At 31.7% G+C, this 20,795-nt stretch overlaps 1 protein-coding gene across 5 annotated transcripts in view; it reads left to right on the top strand.

Moving 5' to 3' along the window:
• The window catches only part of LOC126880034 (uncharacterized), a 156,726-nt gene that overhangs the window by 109,438 nt on the left and 26,493 nt on the right, over positions 1 to 20,795 (top strand). For 4 of the 5 annotated variants that reach the window (XM_050643618.1, XM_050643615.1, XM_050643616.1 and 1 more), the window contains exons 2-3: positions 16,974 to 17,042; positions 20,556 to 20,645. In XM_050643618.1, the coding sequence (XP_050499575.1) occupies positions 16,974 to 17,042; positions 20,556 to 20,645 (159 nt within the window). Of the gene's footprint in view, positions 1 to 14,174; positions 15,122 to 16,973; positions 17,043 to 20,555; positions 20,646 to 20,795 lie in introns of those variants that run through there. The other variant, XM_050643620.1, reaches the window with a different exon arrangement.

Here is a 20,795-nt window from a genome sequence, read left to right as displayed (position 1 = left end):
TTTCTACAATATAGAATTGGTTAGAAATTTAAAAAATAGTCACACTTGTTGTAAAATAGCCATAATTGTGAAAAAAACATACAAAAACAAGTATTTGCATTTTACGTTTTTCAACCATTTACGCTAGACTTAGGACCTTCATATTTTACCCAGAAAAACTATATGATACAATAAAACAATACTGTAAATTTCATTAAGATCAGTTCAATAGATTTTGCAAAATAAATTTTGCAATCCAGCTTTCGCAAAAAAAAATCATTTTTTCAAAATGTCACAGGACTGAAAATAAAGCAGAGAGCAAGTTGATTTTTTTTTTGCTTATAGAGGTGTACTGTACGTTTCATCTGCAATTTGCAAAATTAAAATCGATTAATTACCACGGCGTCAGGAAATTTTTTAAATAAACATTCACACAAGTTGATTTCCACCAAAATTTCTTCCAATCTTTATCTAATATATTATTTTCTTACTCTATATTTTGTTGTATTTTAATATTGTAATTCCACAAAAATCAAACTAATTTTATTATTGTTTTTGAAATATTGTTTAAACAATTGCATATGTCTAAAAATAATAAACTTTTATTCTCTAAGTTAGAATATATGAACAAAGAAAGTTTTTGCTACAAAAAGTGTTATTTCAAAAGATAGAGTATGTGTTTTTATTTTGCAATAAACAAATTTATTTATTTATATCGAAATGTAATAAAAATTAAAATGTATCAATATTTATCAAAGGTCATTGGAGTGCCCAATCAGAGCAAACTATCAGCTGTCCTGCGCGTAGCACCAATAATTAATGTTTATTTAAAAAAATTCCTGACACCGTGGTAGTTAATCGATTTTAATTTTACAAATTGCAAATGAGAGTTACAGTACACTTCTATAAGCAAAAAAAAATTCAACCTGCTATCTGCCTTATTTTCAGTCCTGTGACATTTTTAAAAAATGATTTTTTTTGCGAAAGCTGGATTGCAAAATTTATTTTGTAAAATCTGTTAAACCGATCTTAATGAAATTTACAGTATTATTTTACTGTATCATAAAGTTTTTCTGGGGGAAATATGAACTTCCTAAGTATAGCATAAATTGTTGAAAAACGTAAAGTTCCAATACTTGTTTTTGTATGGTTTTTTTCGCAATTATTGCTATTTTGCAACAAGGGTGACTATTTTTTAAATTTTTAACCAATTCTATGTTGCAGAAAATTTAATTACGCAACTTTTATGTCAGTAAAACTTTTCTCGGAAATGAATACTTTTAAAGTTATAATCAAAAAACCAAGAAAAAAATCGAATTTTTCCTTAATTTTTTGACATTTTAATTATTTAAACAATGTTCCGGACCTTTTTGAGAGGGAGGATAACTCAAATATTATTATTTGAGTTATTTTCAAGCAATTTCTGCAAAAAAATTTGAGTCACCTCTCACCGTCCAAATGTACTAATATTTTTACAGATGCGTCCTGGTCTACAGGAAGTTGGTCTTCTTCTTACTATACCATGACTATAATAGACGAAGCAACGAAGCATTAAACCTAGGAATTTTGTGCAGTAAGATGAATCGTCATGCAACTTTTTGCATTCGATTAGAGAGAGTGTCAGGAAACTTTGTGAACTAAATTCATCTAGGGCAAAAATTTTTGTGCATAAGAAAATGCATTTTAGAAGTGCATCTCGAAGAGGTGAAAATGAAAAATTTAGAACTCGGGCAATATTGATGGAAATGAGTTGAATTTTTATAATAGGGGTTTTGGGGATCGCTGAGCACGAATTTCATATCGGCGATGGTCTCCAAGGTACCTGGTGCCCACGGTGGAACTGTCGTCTAGAGTTTTACGTTATAATCATTAAAAATCAGTCAATATCCAGTACTCGGGGGGTTTTTGGGGTCGCCGGCCACGAATTTAGTGTTGACGATCGTCTCCAAGATACCTGGTGCCCAGGGTGGAACTCGTCGCCTGGAGTTTTATGTTATAATCATTCAAAATCAGTCAATAACCATTACTCAGAGGGTTTTGGGGGTCGCTGAACAAGAGTTTCATGTGGTCGATGGTCTCCAAAATACCTGGTGCCCAGGGTGGAGCTCGTCGTCTGGAGTAGTATGTTATAATTATTCCAAATCATTTAAAACCATTACGCGGGAGGTTTTGGGGGTCGCTGAGCACGAATTTCATGACGGCGATGGTCTCCTGTGTACCTGGTGCCCAAGGTGGAACTCGTCGCCTGGGGTTTTATGTTATAATCATTCACAATCAGTCAATAACCATTACTCTGAGGATTTTGTGGGTCGCTGAACAATAATTTCATGTGTTCGATTGTCTCCAAGGTACCTGGTGCCCAAAGTGGAACTCGTCGTCTGGAGTTTTATGTTATAATTATTACAAATCATTTAAAACCATTACTCGGGGAGTTTTGGGGGTCGCTGAACATGAATTTCATGACGGTGATGGACTCCAAGATACTTGGTGCCCAGGGTGGAACTCGTCGCCTAGAGTTTTATGGTATAATCATAAAAAATCAATCAATAACCATTACTATGAAGGTTTTAGGGGTCGCTAGGCAACAATTTCATGTTGGCGATGGTCTTCAAGGTAGGTATACAATAATCTAAAAAAATACGTGTTAAATTAAATGTTAGTGCACGTATTCATAATCAATTTATTTGTTTAATATTATGAAAAAATTAATAAAAAAGTAAAATAAAATAAAAAAATATATTTACTTACTTGAAGTTACACAAATTTCTCTCTTCCGCAATAATTTCGAAAACCAAAATTATAAAACAGCAACAGTTATCCTATAATACTGTGCTTTAAATACGGTATCACTTTTTAGATGTTTTTCTTTATAATTAATTAAAAAATGTTAAAAGAACAGAACTACATAAAAGTGGAGCTTGGAGGTATTCACATATATACTATGCTTTGTTTTTAAACCAGGAGCAGTAAAATAAAAAGACAGATTTACACCCAAGAAAGTCAATAGAAAAATCACCATATACATCTTCTTTTTTGGTTGATCATATTGGCCTTCGACAGTATTATACTAATACATCGCTAAAGAGTTCTAAAAACCACTGTTTTTTATATAAAAACAGACTACAAATCTAAGAATTAAACTAATAGCGCAAAAACACAAAAAATCGCTGATATAACTTAATTACGATTAATTATTTATATGGGAAATAAGCCACAATTAAAATGAAAAAAATAATTTTGTTAACGTTTTACGACCAAATCGGGTGCCGTTGTCAAAATACAAAATATTACAAGAATAAACAAAAGTGTTGTTGCTAAGCAAAAAAATTCTTCTAATAATTTATTTAATCTGACTCATTTATATTGGCAATTCATACATATATTATACATTTTAAAGTAGAAGACTTTAAAATGATATTGCCAATATTTATGAGTTGCGTTCCTGGGACGACTTACTGAAAGATAGTTCATTCGATTACATGAAATCAACCCTAACTCAAAAATATCCGTCACAAAAAAATTATAGCATGTGATCTGTCTTTAAAAAGACAACCAAATGCAACGACAGTAAAATTTTCGCGTTAGAGACTTCATAGTAAATCACAAGGGAAAAACCAGGAAAAAACCTTGTGATACTATCCCGACATCGTAAGTATTTGGTCTTACATTTAATTTACTCTCAAAAAATAATACCAAATTCTGACTTGTAACAGGTTTAAATTATAAATATATTAATAATACTAGATATATAAGTAATATGTACTAAAATATAAAATATGTACTAGCTCGATATTATTGACTATTATATATATAAAAGGACTATCCGAGAAACTTAAAACAATAGGAAATAAATTCAACATTTCAACAACATTCAAAACAACAAACACATTGAGATCTATTCTATCTCAAACTAAACCTAACAATGATCAAGAAAGAACAAAGAATTGCATTTATAAAATACCTTGTGAATGCGAACAATTTTATTTAGGTGAGACATCAAGACCATTAGACGTTAGAATAAGTGAACATCAATCTTATATTAAAAATAGAGAATTTGATAGATCTCAAATATGTCAACACGCATGGGATAATGAGCATAGAGTTCAGTGGAGAGATTCAAGTATAGTCCTGAAAGAATCAGATAGTAAAAAGAGAAAAATCAAAGAAGCGGCTCTAATTATGCTAAATGAAACCAATTGTGTCGCAAATTCCTCGATAGAATGCAGTAGGATGTGGTTACCCATACTGAAAGAGGAAGTCAGTAGAAAGAAAATACCAAGATTAGTAAGTCAATAATATCGAGCTAGTACATATTTTATATTTTAGTACATATTACTTATATATCTAGTATTATTAATATATTTATAAATTAAACCTGTTACAAGTAAGAATTTGGTATTATTTTTTGAGAGTAAATTAAATGTAAGACCAAATACTTACGATGTCGGGATAGTATCACAAGGTTTTTTCCTGGTTTTTCCCTTGTGATTTACTATGAAGTCTCTAACGCGAAAATTTTACTGTCGTTGCATTTGTTTGTCTTTTTAAAGACAGATCACATGCTATAATTTTTTTGTGACGGATATTCTTGAGTTAGGGTTGATTTCATGTAATCGAATGAACTATCTTTCAGTAAGTTGTCCCAGGAACGCAACTCATAAATATTGGCAATATCATTTTAAAGTCTTCTACTTTAAAATGTATAATATATGTATGAATTGCCAATATAAATGAGTCAGATTAAATAAATTATTAGAAGAATTTTTTTGCTTAGCAACAACACTTTTGTTTATTCTAGTAATATTTTGTATTTTGACAACGGCACCCGATTTGGGCGTCGAAACGTTAATAAAATTATTTTTTTCATTTTAATTGTGGCTTATTTCCCATATAAATAATTAATCCTAAAAATGCCACAAGGAAATAGCTTTAGAACAACATAACTTAATTACCCTTGAAATTCCATTTATGTCAAAATTTCATAAATGTCATTAGTGTCAAAATTTAACGACAACTGCTTTAAAAGCGACAAAATTTTAAAATAATTTTTAAATAGCTAATTTTTGAGGATATAATATAAAAGTGTTTTAAGAAAAATTATTAATGAAAAATATATTTAGCGACCTCCAAAACACCGAATTAATGGATATTGACTGATTTTGAATGAATATAATATAAAACTACAGGCGACGAGTTCCACTCTATGCACCAGGTACTTTGGAGACCATCGCTGACATGAAATTCGCCAAAAACCCCCGAGTAATGGTTATTGACTGGTTTTGAATGGTTACAACATAAAACTCCAGGCGACGCGTTTCACCCTGGGCACCAGGTAACTTAGAGACCATCGCCGACATGAAATTCGTACTAAGCTTCGTACCTCCAAAACTCCCAGATTAATGATTTTTCACTGATTTTGAATAATTATGACATAAAACTCCAGGCGACGAGTTGCACCCTGGGAACCAGGTACCTTGAAGACCACCGCCAACATTAAATTGTGCTTAGCGACTCCAAAAACCCCCGAGTAAGGGTTATTGACTGATTTTGAATGGTTATAACACAAAACGCTAGGCAACGAGTTCCAACCCTTGGCACCAGGTACATTGGGCACCATCGCCGACATGAAATTCGTACTCAGGGACCCTCAAAACCACCAGGGTAATGTTTTTTGACTAATTTTGAATAATTATAACTGAAAACTCCTTGCGACGAGTTCCACTTTAGGCACCAGGTATCTTGGAGACCATCGCCGAAATTAAATTCGTGGTCAGCTACACCAAAAACCGCCGTGTAATGGATATTGACTGATTTTTATTTATTATAACATAAAACTCCAGGCGACGAGTTCCACACTGGGCACCAGGTACATTGGAGACCGACGCCGACATGAAATTCGTACTCAGCGACCCCCAAAACCACCAGGGTAATAGTTTTTGGCTGATTTTGGACAATTATAACTAAAAACTCTATGCGACGAGTTCCACCCTGGGCACCAGGTATCTGGGATGCCATCGCCAACATTAAATTCGTGCTCAGGGATCCCCAAAACCCCCGAGTATAAAAATTTAACTCATTTCCGTCAATATTTCCCAAGTTCTAAATTTTTCATTTTCACCTCTTCGAGATGCACTTTTAAAATGCATTTTCTTATGCACAAAAATTTTTGCCCTAGATGAATTTAGTTCACAAAGTTGCCTGACACTCTCTCTAATCGAATGCAAAAAGTTCCATGGGGATTCATCTTACTGCACAAAATTCCTAGGTTTTGGGCTTTTTAGTGCTTCGTTGCTTCGTCTATAATAGTACATTCTTTCACGGTTTTTGCTGTAAATTTTAAAGAACCTCTTAGATTAACATGAAATTGGGCATACGGATAGCTAACATGTCAAAAAAAAAAGTGATATGGTGCCGATGTGTGCTTTTGCCCTGGGGGTGAGTTTCACTCCATCTCGGGGTGAAAAAATATATGTCCAAGATAAGTCCCGAAATAGATAAACTGTCTCATTTTAAGAACTTTCGTTCTATAGAGTTTTTTCACCAAATCAATACTTTTCGAGTTATTTACAAATGAATATGTTCATTTTTCAACAAAATAACCACGTTTTTAGACGGTTTTTCACAAATAACTCAAAACGTATAGTCTAGGCGCCAGAGGGGTCACCGTGTCCTTTTCAATTCTGATGGACAAACTCAACGGTCTCTTATGGATTTTTGGCTGCTGATTACGAATTTCAAGGGTGGATTTCGATCCGAGTGGTCAAAAAATTGTTATAAACAATTTAATTGTTTATAAATTGTTTATAAGGCTCTGGCTCATAAACTAAAAGGGATGATAAAAAATGTTTCAAATAAAATTTGTTCCTTAATAAAAAACGAAGAAAAAAGCGTTTACTAAACTTAAATCCAACAACTAGAACTGAAGATATTGTACAATTAGTGCACAATGCAAATTGCAAAATAAGTATTTTTCGAAGCTTTATCGATCGTAACTCTACTTCTGCGAACGCAAATGAGCCTTAAAGGGTCTCATGTTAAAGCTTAATTAATAAGCTTCCAAACAAAGTTTGTTAAATTACTTTATATTTATTTGTTTAAAAGTTATACCCGTTTGAAATTATAATTTTCTTAAAAAAATTGTACATTAATTTGTTTATAAGGGTTTCAAGCAAATTTGAGCTATAAACATTTATACTTTAATTAACAATAATGATAGAAGAACTCAAAAAGAATAATTTGAGCTTATGAAAATGTCCGTAAGTTTATTTTTGCCCAAGATATCGATATTTTAATAGCGCGCTATGAGGCGCAAGATCGGCTCATAGTCAAGTAATTAGTTTTCGACGCTTTATCGATCGTAGCTCGGCTCGTACACATGCAAATAAGCTTCTCAAGGTCTCATTTTAAAGCTTAATTAATAGATTTCCAAACAAAGATTACTGGTTTGAAGTTATAATTTTCTTAAAAAATTTGTACATTAATTTGTTTATAAGGGTTTTAGTAAATTTTAGCAATAAACATTTATACTTTAATTAACATTAATAATAGAAGAACTCAAAAGGAATATTTTGAGCTTAGGAAAGTGTTTGTAGGTTTATTTTTGGCTAAGATATCGATAATTTAATAGCACGCTCTTAGGCTCAAGATCGGCTCATATTCAAATAATATCACGGTAAAGACACCGATCGACTGCTCTCGTGTTACACTATTTTGCTCAGGAGGCTTTGCCTATTCTTAACATGTCTATTACCAACTTATTACTCTTATTATATAACCAATTCTGTGTATTTTAAACAATATAGTCATTGTTTTTTAATAGTGTAATGTAATATTGATTTGTTGCAATAATAAATAATTTAACTGATAAAAAATTGTGTATTATATGTCAAAAAATATCAACATCAAAGTATCTTCTACTGAAAACGGTTGTGCACTATAATTGAAGCAGATATAAGAATATGCAGATATGCAAAATATATCTAATATGCAGATGTAAAAAAGCTGAGATTCCCTATATATCTCGATGTAAATACATGAAAGAAAATGTTAGCAAAAATAGCAATAATAAATAATATCAACTTACCTTTTAGTTATATGTATTTCTGAAATTTTAGTTTTTAATGTTTTTTTTTTCTCATTTATTACAAAAAATAGAAGACAAGGTAAATAAAATGAAAGGTGATACGAGGTACAGTATGATGTTTTAACTATAAGAATTATATGATAAAATTTTATTAGGATCTTCAAAACTGAAAAATAAGGATAACATATAATATACATAGAAATTATATTTTCCATCTAGAAGTTAGCGCGGGAACCTTTACGCTGTGAGTCGGTCATGCGCCTCATAGCGCGCCATTAAAATATCGATATCTTGGCAAAAAATAAACTTACGAACATTTTCATAAGCTCAAATTGTTCCTTTTGAGTTCTTTTATCATTATTTTTAATTAAAGTATAAATGTTTATAGCTCAAATTGGCTTGAAACCCTTATAAACAAATTAATGTACAATTTTTTTTAAGAAAATTATAACTTCAAAAGGGTATAACTTTAAAACAAATAAAGAAAAAGCAATTTAACAAACTTTGTTTGGAAGCCTATTAACTAAGCTTTAAAACAAGATCTTTCAGGGCTCATTTGCATGCGTAGAAGCCGAGTTACGATCGATAAAGCTTCGAAAAATACTTATTTTGCAATTTGAAATTTGCATTGTGCACTAATTTTACAATATCTTCAGTTCTAATTGTTGGATTTAAGTTTAGTAAACGTTTTTTCTTCGTTTTTTATTAAGGAACAAATTTTATTTGAAACATTTTTATCATCTCTTTTAGTTTATGGGCCAGAGCCTTATAAACAATTTATAAACAATTAAATTATTTATAACAATTTTTTGACCACTCGGATCGAAATCAACCCTCGAAATTCGTAATCAACAGCCAAAAATCCATAAGAAACCGTTGAGTTTGTCCATCAGAATTGAAAAGGACACGGTGACCTCTATTTGGCGCCTAGACTAGTAAGCATTTTGTCGAAAAAAATATTCTTATTAAAACTATAGCCTATAAAAAAGTAAAAAAACGGTGTATATATTAGGTCTCTATACCTAGCAAAAGCAGAGTTATAGCTAATGAAAAATAGGTTCATATTCGAAAAATTCCAAATAGAATATATCAATGTGAAATATCCAAATAATGAAGCATTCTTGGGGAAAACACATTACAACATTTATTTCTGTTTTTATAGAAAAAAATTCTAGCATCAAATGTAAGCAAGTTACGCTCAAAATAAAGTTGGTCCCATTTGTTTTGGCAAAAAAGATCAGGAAGATCGCCCCCCCCCCCCAATTATCAACTTAAATGAAATTAATCAATACCGCTTCACAAGTTACTTTACTTATGTTGTGTTTATATGATCTGTATGTTTCATCGATTCAAAGTGCTTATTTTTGAAAAAATTTGGTTTTAAACAAAAATTTTTAAAAATTTTAATTTTAAAATTCAATTTCTAAATATATTCTTCCATAATATTTATTTTTCTTAATATGTATGCGAGTTGGGGTGTTATAAATATAGACCGAGCAGTATCGTCGCCCCCGCTAGCGCAATTATTCCGATTCAATTTTTTTGCACAAACTTACTCAAAAAGAGGTCCTTATAACATATCCACAGGGAGCCGGGCGGTGCCGTGGTCGTAAAATTTTTTAAACAATTTTTTTTAAACAAATTCACAAAAATAATTTTTTTGTTTCCAGCAATTTTTTTTAGATAATTTGGGTCATTCTGAGCAAAAAAGGTCTCTTGTCATTTTTCTCTAAAATTGACTGTTGTCGAGTTATACGTGATTAAAAATTTGAAAAATGCGAAAATGGCCATTTTCAAGGCTTCATAACTCGATCAAAAATTATTATTATGAAATTCAAAAAGTGACAAAATCAAGATTCAAATACCTTCTTCAGCGTTCTGAAGAGACTTTTGTCATTAATTTATTACAAAGCTGTTATTTTTAGTTATTAACAATTAGCGCTATAGTCCAACTGTATCGTCGCCCCCGTTAACGGAACTATTTCGATTAGATTTTTTTGCACAAACTTACTCAAAAAGAGGTCCTTATAACATATCCACAGGGTGCCGGGCGGTGCCGTGGTCGAAAAATTTTTTAAACAAATTCACAAAAATAATTTTTCCATTTCCAACAATTTTTTTAGATAACTTGGGTCATTCTGAGCAAAAAAGGTCTCTTGTAATTTTTCTCTAAAATTCATTGTTGTCGAGTTATATGCGATTAAAAATTTAAAAAATGCGAAAATGGCCATTTTAAGGCTTCATAACTCGATTAAAAATGATTATTATGAAATTCAAAAAATGACAAAATCAAGATTGAAATACCTTCTTCAGCGTCCTGAAGAGATTTTTGTCATTATTTTATTACAAAGCTGTCATTTTTAGTTATTAACAATTAGCGGTATAGTCCAACTGTATCGTCGCCCCCGTTAGCGGAACTATTTCGATTAGATTTTTTTGCACAAACTTACTCAAAAATAGGTCCTTATAACATATCCACAGAGTGCCAGCCGGTGGTCGAAAAATTGTTTAAACAATTTTTAGACCACGGCACCGGCCGGCACCCTGTTGATATGTTATAAGGACCTCTTTTTGAGTAAGTTTGTACAAAAAAAAATCTAATCGAAATAGTTCCGCTAACGGGGGTGACGATACAGTTGGACTATACCGCTAATTGTTAATAACTAAAAAGAACAGGTTTGTAATAAAATAATGACAAAAATCTCTTCAGGACGTTGAAGAAGATATTTGAATCTTGATTTTGTCACTTTTTGAATTTCATAATAATAATTTTTAATCGAGTTATGAAGCCGTGAAAATGGCCATTTTTGCATTTTTCAAATTTTAATCACGTATAACTCGACAACAGTCAAGTTTAGAGAAAAATGACCAGAGACCTTTTTTACTCACAATGACCCAAATTATCTAAAAAAAATTGTCGGAAATAAAAAAATTATTTTTGTGAGTTTGTTTAAAAAAAATTGTTTAAAACATTTTTCGACCACGGCACCGGCCGGCACCCTGTGGATATGTTATAAAGACCTCTTTTGAGTAAGTTTGTGCAAAAAAATCTAATCGAAATAGTTCCGTTAACGGGGGTGACGATACAGTTGGACTATACCGCTAATTGTTAATAACTAAAAAGAACAGGTTTGTAATAAAATAATGACAAAAATCTCTTCAGGACGCTGAAGAAGGTATTTGAATCTTGATCCTGTCACTTTTTTAATTTCATAATAATAATTTTTAATCGAGTTATGAAGCCTTGAAAATGGCCATTTTCGCATTTTTCAAATTTTAATCGCGTATAACTCGACAACAGTCAAGTTTAGAGAAAAATGACCAAAGACCTTTTTTACTCACAATGATCCAAATTATCTAAAAAAAAAATTGTGAGAAATAAAAAAATTTTTTTTGTGAATTTGTTTAAAAAAAATTGTTTAAAAAATTTTTCGACCACGGCACCGCCCGGCACCCTGTGGATATATTATAAAGACCTCTTTTTCAGTAAGTTTGTGCAAAAAAATCTAATCGAAATAGTTCCGCTAACGGGGGCGACGATACAGTTGGACTATACCGCTAATTGTTAATAACTAAAAATAACAGCTTTGTAATAAAATAGTGACAAAAATCTCTTCAGGACGTTGAAGAAGGTATTTGAATCTTGATTTTGTCACTTTTTGAATTTCATAATAATCATTTTTAATCGAGTTATGAAGCCTTGAAAATGGCCATTTTCGCGTTTTTCAAATTTTTAATCGCGCATAACTCGACAACAGTCAATTTTAGAGAAAAATGACAGGAGGCCTTTTTTGCTCAGAATGACCCAAATTATCTAAAAAAAATTGCTGGAAATAAAAAAATTATTTTTGTGAATTTGTTTAAAAAAAATTGTTTAAAAAATTTTTCGACCACGGCACCGCCCGGCACCCTGTGGATATGTTATAAGGACCTCTTTTTGAGTAAGTTTGTGCAAAAAAATTGAATCGGAATAATTGCGCTAGCGGGGGCGACGATACTGCCCGGTCTATATTCATAACACCCCAACTCGCATACATATTAAGAAAAATAAATATTATGGAAGAATATATTTAGAAATTGAATTAATGATGTCATGCTATTATATATAATATATATGTAGTAGCATGACATCATTAATTAAATTTCTAAATATATTCTTCCATATATATTTATTTTTCTTAATATGTAAGTATGCGAGTTGGGGTGTTATGAATAGTATTGTATCCAACTTGGTGTCTGCATTTTGACGTTGCGACCCTGACAGAAATTGTGTCGACATCTGGTGACTGTCTCAATTTGAATCAAACAAATTTTCCTATTGGGCTGACCAACTATCCCAATATAAACAATGATACTACATAATAGATGTTTCATTTTCACAAATTTTGCCTTTGCTATTTCTATACAGTTTTTAATCTCTTGTTTGTTCTGCGTTTTGACTATACTCTTTCTATCTGCTCATTACTAAAATGGTATGTCTTGTTGTCTTTTGGATGTTTTGTAATGACCATGAATTTTGTTTTCTTTTCTTTAAATTAATTTTAATACCATATGATACACTTTTCATTCAGCCGTTCCAGTATTTTTGTCAGACTGTAGAGTTAAAGAAAATATGACAGTGGCATCGGTCTATTTTATATTATTAAGAATTTCGCCATTTATGATCACCTCATCCTTACACTCTCCTAAAGCTTCTTTGGAAATCGGTTTCGCTATATAATATATTTAGTATATTTATATTAGCAGTGGTGAAAATATACAACCCTGTCTTACACCCCGAAGAATTTTTATTTCTTCCGAGATTTGAAATATGTCAAATATATTGAAAATATGTGGCAGTAAAGTCGAATTCCTATGTAGGTATATTCTCAAACACTTTATGTCAAACATGGCGTTAAGCCGGCATTAACATTACAAGATTTATTAATATTGTTTTAGTCCTGTCGCCAGGGGGGGTACAACGGCCTCGTTAATTCAGATGGACTTACCCAAGTTTTTTTTATGTATTTTGACCCGTAGAACACGAATTTTTTGGGTAACAGTTGATCCGGATGTCGATAAGATTGTTATAGACCAAGAACTTGAGGAATCAAATAACAGCGATTTTTGGCAAAACAAAACAATATTTTGTATTTTTTGGGTCATTTTAAGCAAAAAATATTTCTACAAGTTTTTTAGTAGGATGCACAGTTTTCGAGATAAACGCGGTTGAACTTTCAAAAAATCGAAAAACTGCAATTTTTAAACCCGAATAACTTTTGATTAAAAAACAAAATAGCAATTCTGCTTAGCGCCTTTGAAAGTTCAAGTCAAATTATGTCGGTTTTGATTATTTGCATTGCTACGAATTTATTGTGTTATTGTTAAACAAAGCTACAAACAACTAGTGCGTGAGTGATGTTTCTATGATTTCTCATTTAAAATCGAACGAGTAGGTAGAATAGGTACTAGTGCAATCAAGACTATTTCTACGTTACATGCGTTAAAACGCATGTAAAAGCACGGGAAACCCTACGTGTTTATAGCTTTGTTAAACAATAAAAAAATAAATTTTTACCAATGCAAATAATCAAAACCGATATAATTTGACTCAAACTTTCAAATGCGGTAAGCAGACTTGCTATTTTATTTTTTAATCAAAAGTTATTCGGGTTCAAAAATTGCAATTTTTCGATTTTTTTAAAGTTCAACCGCGTTTATCTCGAAAACTGTGCATCCTACGAAAAAACTTGTAGAAATATTTTTTACTTAAAATGGCCCAAAAAATACAAAATATTGTTTTGTTTTGCCAAAAATCGCTGTTATTTGATTCCTCAAGTTCTTGGTCTATAACAATCTTATCGACATCCGGATCAACTGTTACCCAAAAAATTCGTGTTCTACGGGTCAAAATACATAAAAAAAACTTGAGTAAGTCCATCTGAATTAACGAGGCCGTTGTACCCCCCCTGGCGACAGGACTATTTTCTAATATTTAAAATAATCCAAGCACTCATCCATATGGCACGTAATTAGTGTGCAAATCATATTAAGTGCTTTAGATAATCAGTTTTTTATATACCATTAACCGATATTTTTTTTCTAATGAAAGAAAGTAGTGATAAAGTTCTAAGAGTGATTGGTTGTAAAAAAAATACACAAATGGCTAACTTTTATTGGTATTTTAGACCATGGGCAATCCTGCTAAGCATCCTCGGCATCTTTCCCTTGAAAAACATCTTCAAATCAGACCCAACGATGGTAACGTTTCGTTTCTTCAGTTTGCCAAATTTATATTCTCTTTTCCTGTTTAAAAGCTTAAATTTTATAACAGTTAGATATGGCATGATTATTTTTGAATCAAATTCAGCCACCCAAAGATGCTTTCAGATGGTTGTATTATTAACTAGTGTAAGAGCATTTTTTGCTCTTGTAACTTTCCTTAAAACAGCGAGAAGATCTCCAACTTTAATCAAATTGTTGCATTTCTATGATGAGCAAAAAGAAGACTTTGTGATGATAAGCGAATGCAAATTAAAACAATTTTTATTATGGACTGTTTTTCCCATGCTTTTATCCAGCTTCTCATTTGTTGCATTTGCTAAATGTACAGCTGCAATTGCCCAAGGTATTTTAAGAAGAGATATACAGGAATCTCAAACTGGAAAAGCTGCAGCAGCCTCTTTTGGCTTACTGTCTATATGGTACATTTTCCCGAATTCTCTATATATTTATCTATGCAGTAGGATAGCTTACAACTTCTCTCAACTGAATCAATCTCTTAAGATTAAAGTCTTCTCAAAAGACGATGGATTTCAAGAAAAAAGTTCTGTAGATTATGAGATTATAGAAAGATATCGTTATTTACATAATATGCTTTCTGAATGTGCACATTCTCTCGAATACATTTATGGTAATTTTCTGGTAGGGGAAATGGTTGCTGTGATAGCTGTAATTGTTATTAATATTTCTGTAGCTATTATAGTCGACTATAATAGCATTCACTTACTAATACATTGTTGCCATTCTGCGTTTCTTGTACTAGTAATAATATTGAAAACACACAAACTGAAAGAAGAGGTAAGTTTAATAAATTATTTTCAACGTAATAATCTTTAAACAATAATTCTTAAATAATCTATTTTTAAAAACGATTTCCGGAGTGAAAATCTAAACGTCAATTTTTTTAGTTAAAAATGTAATTTTCTATCTTTCTTGGTGTTATTTTCCTCAATACTTACATTTCGATAACATTTTAATTTACTTTCATATTCTTTGAAGTTATACTACTTCTTTAGGCACGAGGGTGAATTTTTACATTCCCTGGCGCATGCGCACACCGACAGTATGGTATTAGTCGCTACATCTTTTAAGTTATGTAGCGCAAATAAGGTGTGCGTGAAAATAATATATTATTAGTGTGTTTAGTAAATATATTTATTATAATTTTTATGTCTGTGGATTTGTCTTCCTCCTAATAAGTATTATTGAAAATTTTTGTTTTCAATTAACGTATCTGTCACCGTGGTTGTAATTATGTCCGAGAAATGATCGACTGAATACAAAAACGCTGGTAGCTGATCGGTAGAGCATTCGCCTAGGGATCGAGAGGTCGCCTGTTCAAATCTGGACAAAGTCATATCCTTTTTTTTTAATCTTTGGTATTTTTTTTTGTTCTTTCTAAAATTAGTTTAATATTTAAATACAATACAAAAAAACTGTTTAAAGTAGACAGGTATATTAATTTCGTTGAAATCATAATATGAAGTTAGATTATATTATAGAAGTATAACTTCTTACGTGCGTACAAAGCACACACACATTCTTTATGTAAGTAGTGAGAGAAGTGGCACATTTTATAGCATCCATAGAAAAACATTTTTTTTTTGTAATACCCAACTTTCACTTGCATATTACGTAACAGGTATTGGTATGTTAATCGTATACTACAGTGATGAGCGTGCTAATAACCGGCAAAATAGCGCAAAAGATGGAAAATATATTAAATTGTAAGATAAAAAGAAATAAAACTAGTAAAGTTGTTAAATTTAGCGATAGTAACACATATATTAACATTATATTGATTGTTTCCCACCTTTAGACGTATCAGAGCAGTATGGCAGTATGTCAACTAAAATTGCCACTGTGACAGTGGCATTTCTCAAATTCGTCCGATACGTCTAAAGGTGGGAAACAATCAATATAATGTCAATCTATAAGTTACTATCGCTAAATTTAACACTTCCACTAGGTTCATCTCTTTTTATCTCACAACTTAATATATGTTTTCCATCTTTTGTGTTATTTTGCCGGTTATTAGTGCGCTCAATACTGTATAATGTACTATAGTCCGTCCCACCTTGACTTTACAGTATTTATAGGGAATATAGGCAATGCAGTCCTGATGAGAGTTTTTTGCGCGGTGATGCCGATTTTTTCAAAAAGAATTTATAATCGAACACTAGAGAGATTAAATTAAAACCGTTTTAGAAAGGCAATCTACAATTTTTGGATTCATATGCGTAATAACTATAGTATATCAAATAAACTTACAACGCATACGAATCCTAAAATTGTAGATTTTCTTTCGAAAATAGTTTTAATTTAATCTCTCTAATGTTCGATTACAAATTCTTTTTGATAAAATCGGCATCACCGCGCTAAAAACACTCATAAGGACTGCATTGCCTATGTTCCCTTACATTTAATGTAAAGTCAAGGTGGGACGGACTATAGTAATTTAGTTTTGTTATTTATTGTCTTCTTTTCGTATATTGTTTTATTTAGCGTAGGTATAGTAGATTTTGTTGTCTTTGTTTTGTAGTTATCAGCCTAGCGAGTGCTTGCTGATAAAAATACTTTATTATACAAAAAATAGCATAGCACAATAAATAAACAATATATTTATTGTAATAATAATTGTTTGTTTCAGGGAAATGAAATAGTAAATATATTGCACAGAATGCCAACCAAATCAATATCGGATGAATGTCTAAAAGAGGTTGGTATAAAAAGTTACTTATGTAAATTCCTAGTAACGTATCTATTAAATTTGTTTATGTACTACATATTAAAATTCGCCATCTTCTTCTTCCTTATCTTTTCACTTTTCAGGTATGGCTGTAAGTATATTTGACATGAGTCTATTATACTCCTTGCATAAACATTATGTTTTCTTCTTCTTAAGTGCCGCCTCAAAATCGGGGGTAGGATATCATCATCACTAGCTTTACTCTATCTACCGCTGATCTGAAGAGTCCTATAGAACTGCATTTAAACCAGTCCCTTAAATTATTCAACCATGACACCCTCCTTCTTCATATACTCCTTCCTCCTCTTATCCTCCCTGTATTAGCAATCTTAGAATTTCATATCGCTGTCCCCTCATTACGTGTCCCAGATATGTAACTTTCTTATTTTCATTATTTCGTATTCTTTGCCCATTTCTCGCAATACTTCCGTTTTCTTTTTCTTGTGTGTCCATGCTATTCTAATCATCCTTCTGTATCACATTTCAAATGACTATATAGCTTATTTGTGTTCCTGCTTCAATGTCCAGCTTCCAAGTCCATATTTGCAGTATCGAAAACACGTAGCATCTCAAAGCTCTTACTCTCAGTTCTAATCTAAGATCTTTGTTGGAGAGAACTGTTTTCGTTTTTACAAACGTATTTCCTGCTATTTCTATCCTGGCCCTTATTTATGTTGTTTGATCATTATTGTCTGAAATCCAGGTTCCTAGGTATTTGTATTTATCAACCCATTCTATCGGTACATTTCCCAAATGTATGCTTGTTTGTATATTTGTTTTCTTAGTTATTATCATGTATTTGGTCTTTTTTATATTCATTTTTAGTCAAAATTCTTCACAGAAACTGTTTGTTTTGTTTAGTAGTAATTGGAGTTGTTCAGCAGAGCTTGTCATAATCACGATCTCATCCGCATATCTTAAGTTGTTAATAGATTTTCCGTTAATTATTATTCCTTCACTTTGAGATAGTAATGCTTCCTCAAAAATGGCTTCACTATATACATTCAACAGTATTGGAGACATAATACATCCCTGCCTAACACCTCTCCTGATCTCAATTTCTGGACTGGGTTCGTTATCTATTACAATTTGTGCTCTTTCATTCCAGTAAAGATGTTATTATTCCTAAGTCTCTTTTGTCTATTTTCTATGTAGATATTTTCTTGTGCAATAAACGTCTCCCCTCAAAATGAATATTCGATAATTATGAATGCAACATAAAGCTAAAGTTGATTTAACAAGGTATTTATTCCAAGTCATAATACAGATCGGATAGACCAATCGAAGAATACTGGTAAGACGAAAAGAACATCAAAAGAAGTAGAAGAAGAAAGTAATTGTTATATGCCCTTCCACCAAGTCCGTAATTTAATTCTAGTTCCCTTTTATAAAAAAATTCTTATAGTGTAGGAAACAGAGGTTGAACCTGGCAAAATGGACACAAGTCCGGTTTTATTTTTTTTCTGATATATCAAGGGGTGCTTATTATAAGACTAACTTTTTCTTAAAAAATTTCGCCCCGGAACCCCCCTTTTCATTCCTTTAAAGGGGGTAATTTGTGGTTTTTGCGAAACGTAGCCCTTCCTGTACATTTTGCAAAAAATTTACTTAATAGTAAAATGAAGAGGACTATATTTCCTACTATTTATTTCCCGACAGCATATATATGTCTATCACACACCGTTTAGCGGGGGTGGCGTCCCAAAGTTGACAAGTTTTTAAAAAAGATATTTTAAAAAAAAATATTTTTCCCTACCTGTAACGAAAATTAAGAAGAAATTCTGGGGAGATTAATCACATAGAAGTGGCTAATTTTTTGGTATAGGTTTCATTTAAGGGCAATTGCCCGTTTTTTCTTTACAGGGTGTTACATTTTAAAAAACCCCTTTTGCCCCATCTGAACCGCCTAGAGTAAAAAACTTTCAGCGATTATCCACGTACTGTGTTATTTACAAAATTTCTATATTGCACCCCTATTTTTTTTCGGAACCACCCAAAAAAAAAGAATTAATAAAGAAAGTGATTTTCTTGGAATCCTTCACACACCATGCCCTTTATTAAATTGATTCATATATCATTTTGTGCACGTTCTTATTACCCATGTATGGACACAAAAATCGATTTCTTAATGCAACCCCTGTAGCCCAAAAAATAAATAAAGAGGGGGTTGAAAAAAAATCGTTTTTTTTTTTGCTTTTTGACCCATATGGACATATGCTCCATCAATAGGGTTTTTCATAAATCGATGCCTCAGAAGATAATCGGTGTAAGTCAATAAGTGTTTAAAATGAGATACTAAGATGTTTCTGAATGTAGTTGCAGAAATATAAGTAATTATTAAAAACAAATAAGCCGTCTTTATTTATCATAATATGGGTAACATATTCATTAATACAAACGAGGAAATCATAATATTATTATATATACTAATGTATGTTAAACTTATATAAGTCATTTTTAGGGAGAACTGACTTACACCGTTTGACTTCTGAGGCATCCAAATATATATGATTATTGCAACATCCCTGCGGAAACTACCCCTATCCTTGAAAGTAAACTGCAGAAACTACCCCTATCCCTTGGAGAGCATGTTTTGACGATTTTCTCATTACCTATGCATTTTTTAAAAACAAAACTTATTTAAATTAAAGACCACTAACTTATTTAAATTAAAGACCACTATTTTCTTTACAAATAGGGTCCTATGCATTTTTTTCGTATAAGCAATCGTTACGGCACAGTGGCGCCGTAAACCTCAAAAATACTTTGGCGGGCTCCAGTTTTTGTTTTTTTTTTCGTCGCCTATTCATTTTATGGATAACGTGCTTATAGAAAATAAAAGAACACACTGTCTGCTACACATTATGACCTATGCATATTTTATTTTCTTTGCACCCTAAAGCCACAGTGGTGGACCAAAATCAATTTTTGATTATTTTCTTTATTAATTCTCCTTTTTTGGGGTGGTTCCGGGAAAAATATGGGGGTGAATTATACAAATTTGTAAATAACACTAGTACATGGATAATCGCTGAAAGTTTTTTTACTCTAGCATGGGCGGTGCAGATGGTATAAAAAAGGGTTTTTAAAATGTAACACCCTGTAATTAAAAAAACTGCAATTGCCCTTAAATGAAACCTGTACCAAAAAATCAGCCACTTATTTGTGATTAATTGCCGCAGGGTTTAATTTCTTCTTAATTTTCATTACAATTAGGGAAAAAAAAATTTAGGAACATCTTTTTTAAAACATTTTACTATTAAGTAAATTTTTTGCAAAACATACAGGAAGGGCTACGTTTTGCAAAAACCACAAATTAGCCCCTTTAAAGGGATGAAAAGGGGGGTTCCGGGGCGAAATTTTTTAAGAAAAAGCTAGTCTCATAATAAGCACCCCTTGATATACCAGAAAAAACCGGACTTGTGTCCATTTTGCGGGGTTCAACCTGTTTCCTACCCTATTATATGACATTTATTTTTGTAGCTACAAACGTTTATGATCCAAATCCACGTAAGGCCTGTAGAAATATCTGCATCTGGATACTTCACATTGGACAAACGACAAATATTAAATGTAAGTTGGTATAAAATAGTTTTTTTATATGAATACCTTCAAAAGTTGTAATTACTGTAGTATTTTAACCATTACTAAAAACGTGAAAACATCACGTAATAGCGTGGAGCAATACGACCTGATATATATAGACATAGATATGTGAGTCCA

The sequence above is a fragment of the Diabrotica virgifera genome, chromosome 2 (assembly GCF_917563875.1).
Source record: "Diabrotica virgifera virgifera chromosome 2, PGI_DIABVI_V3a".
NCBI classification, from domain to species: domain Eukaryota; kingdom Metazoa; phylum Arthropoda; class Insecta; order Coleoptera; family Chrysomelidae; genus Diabrotica; species Diabrotica virgifera.
Note: the sequence above shows the minus strand (reverse complement) of the source record. Positions and strands in the feature narration are given on the sequence as shown.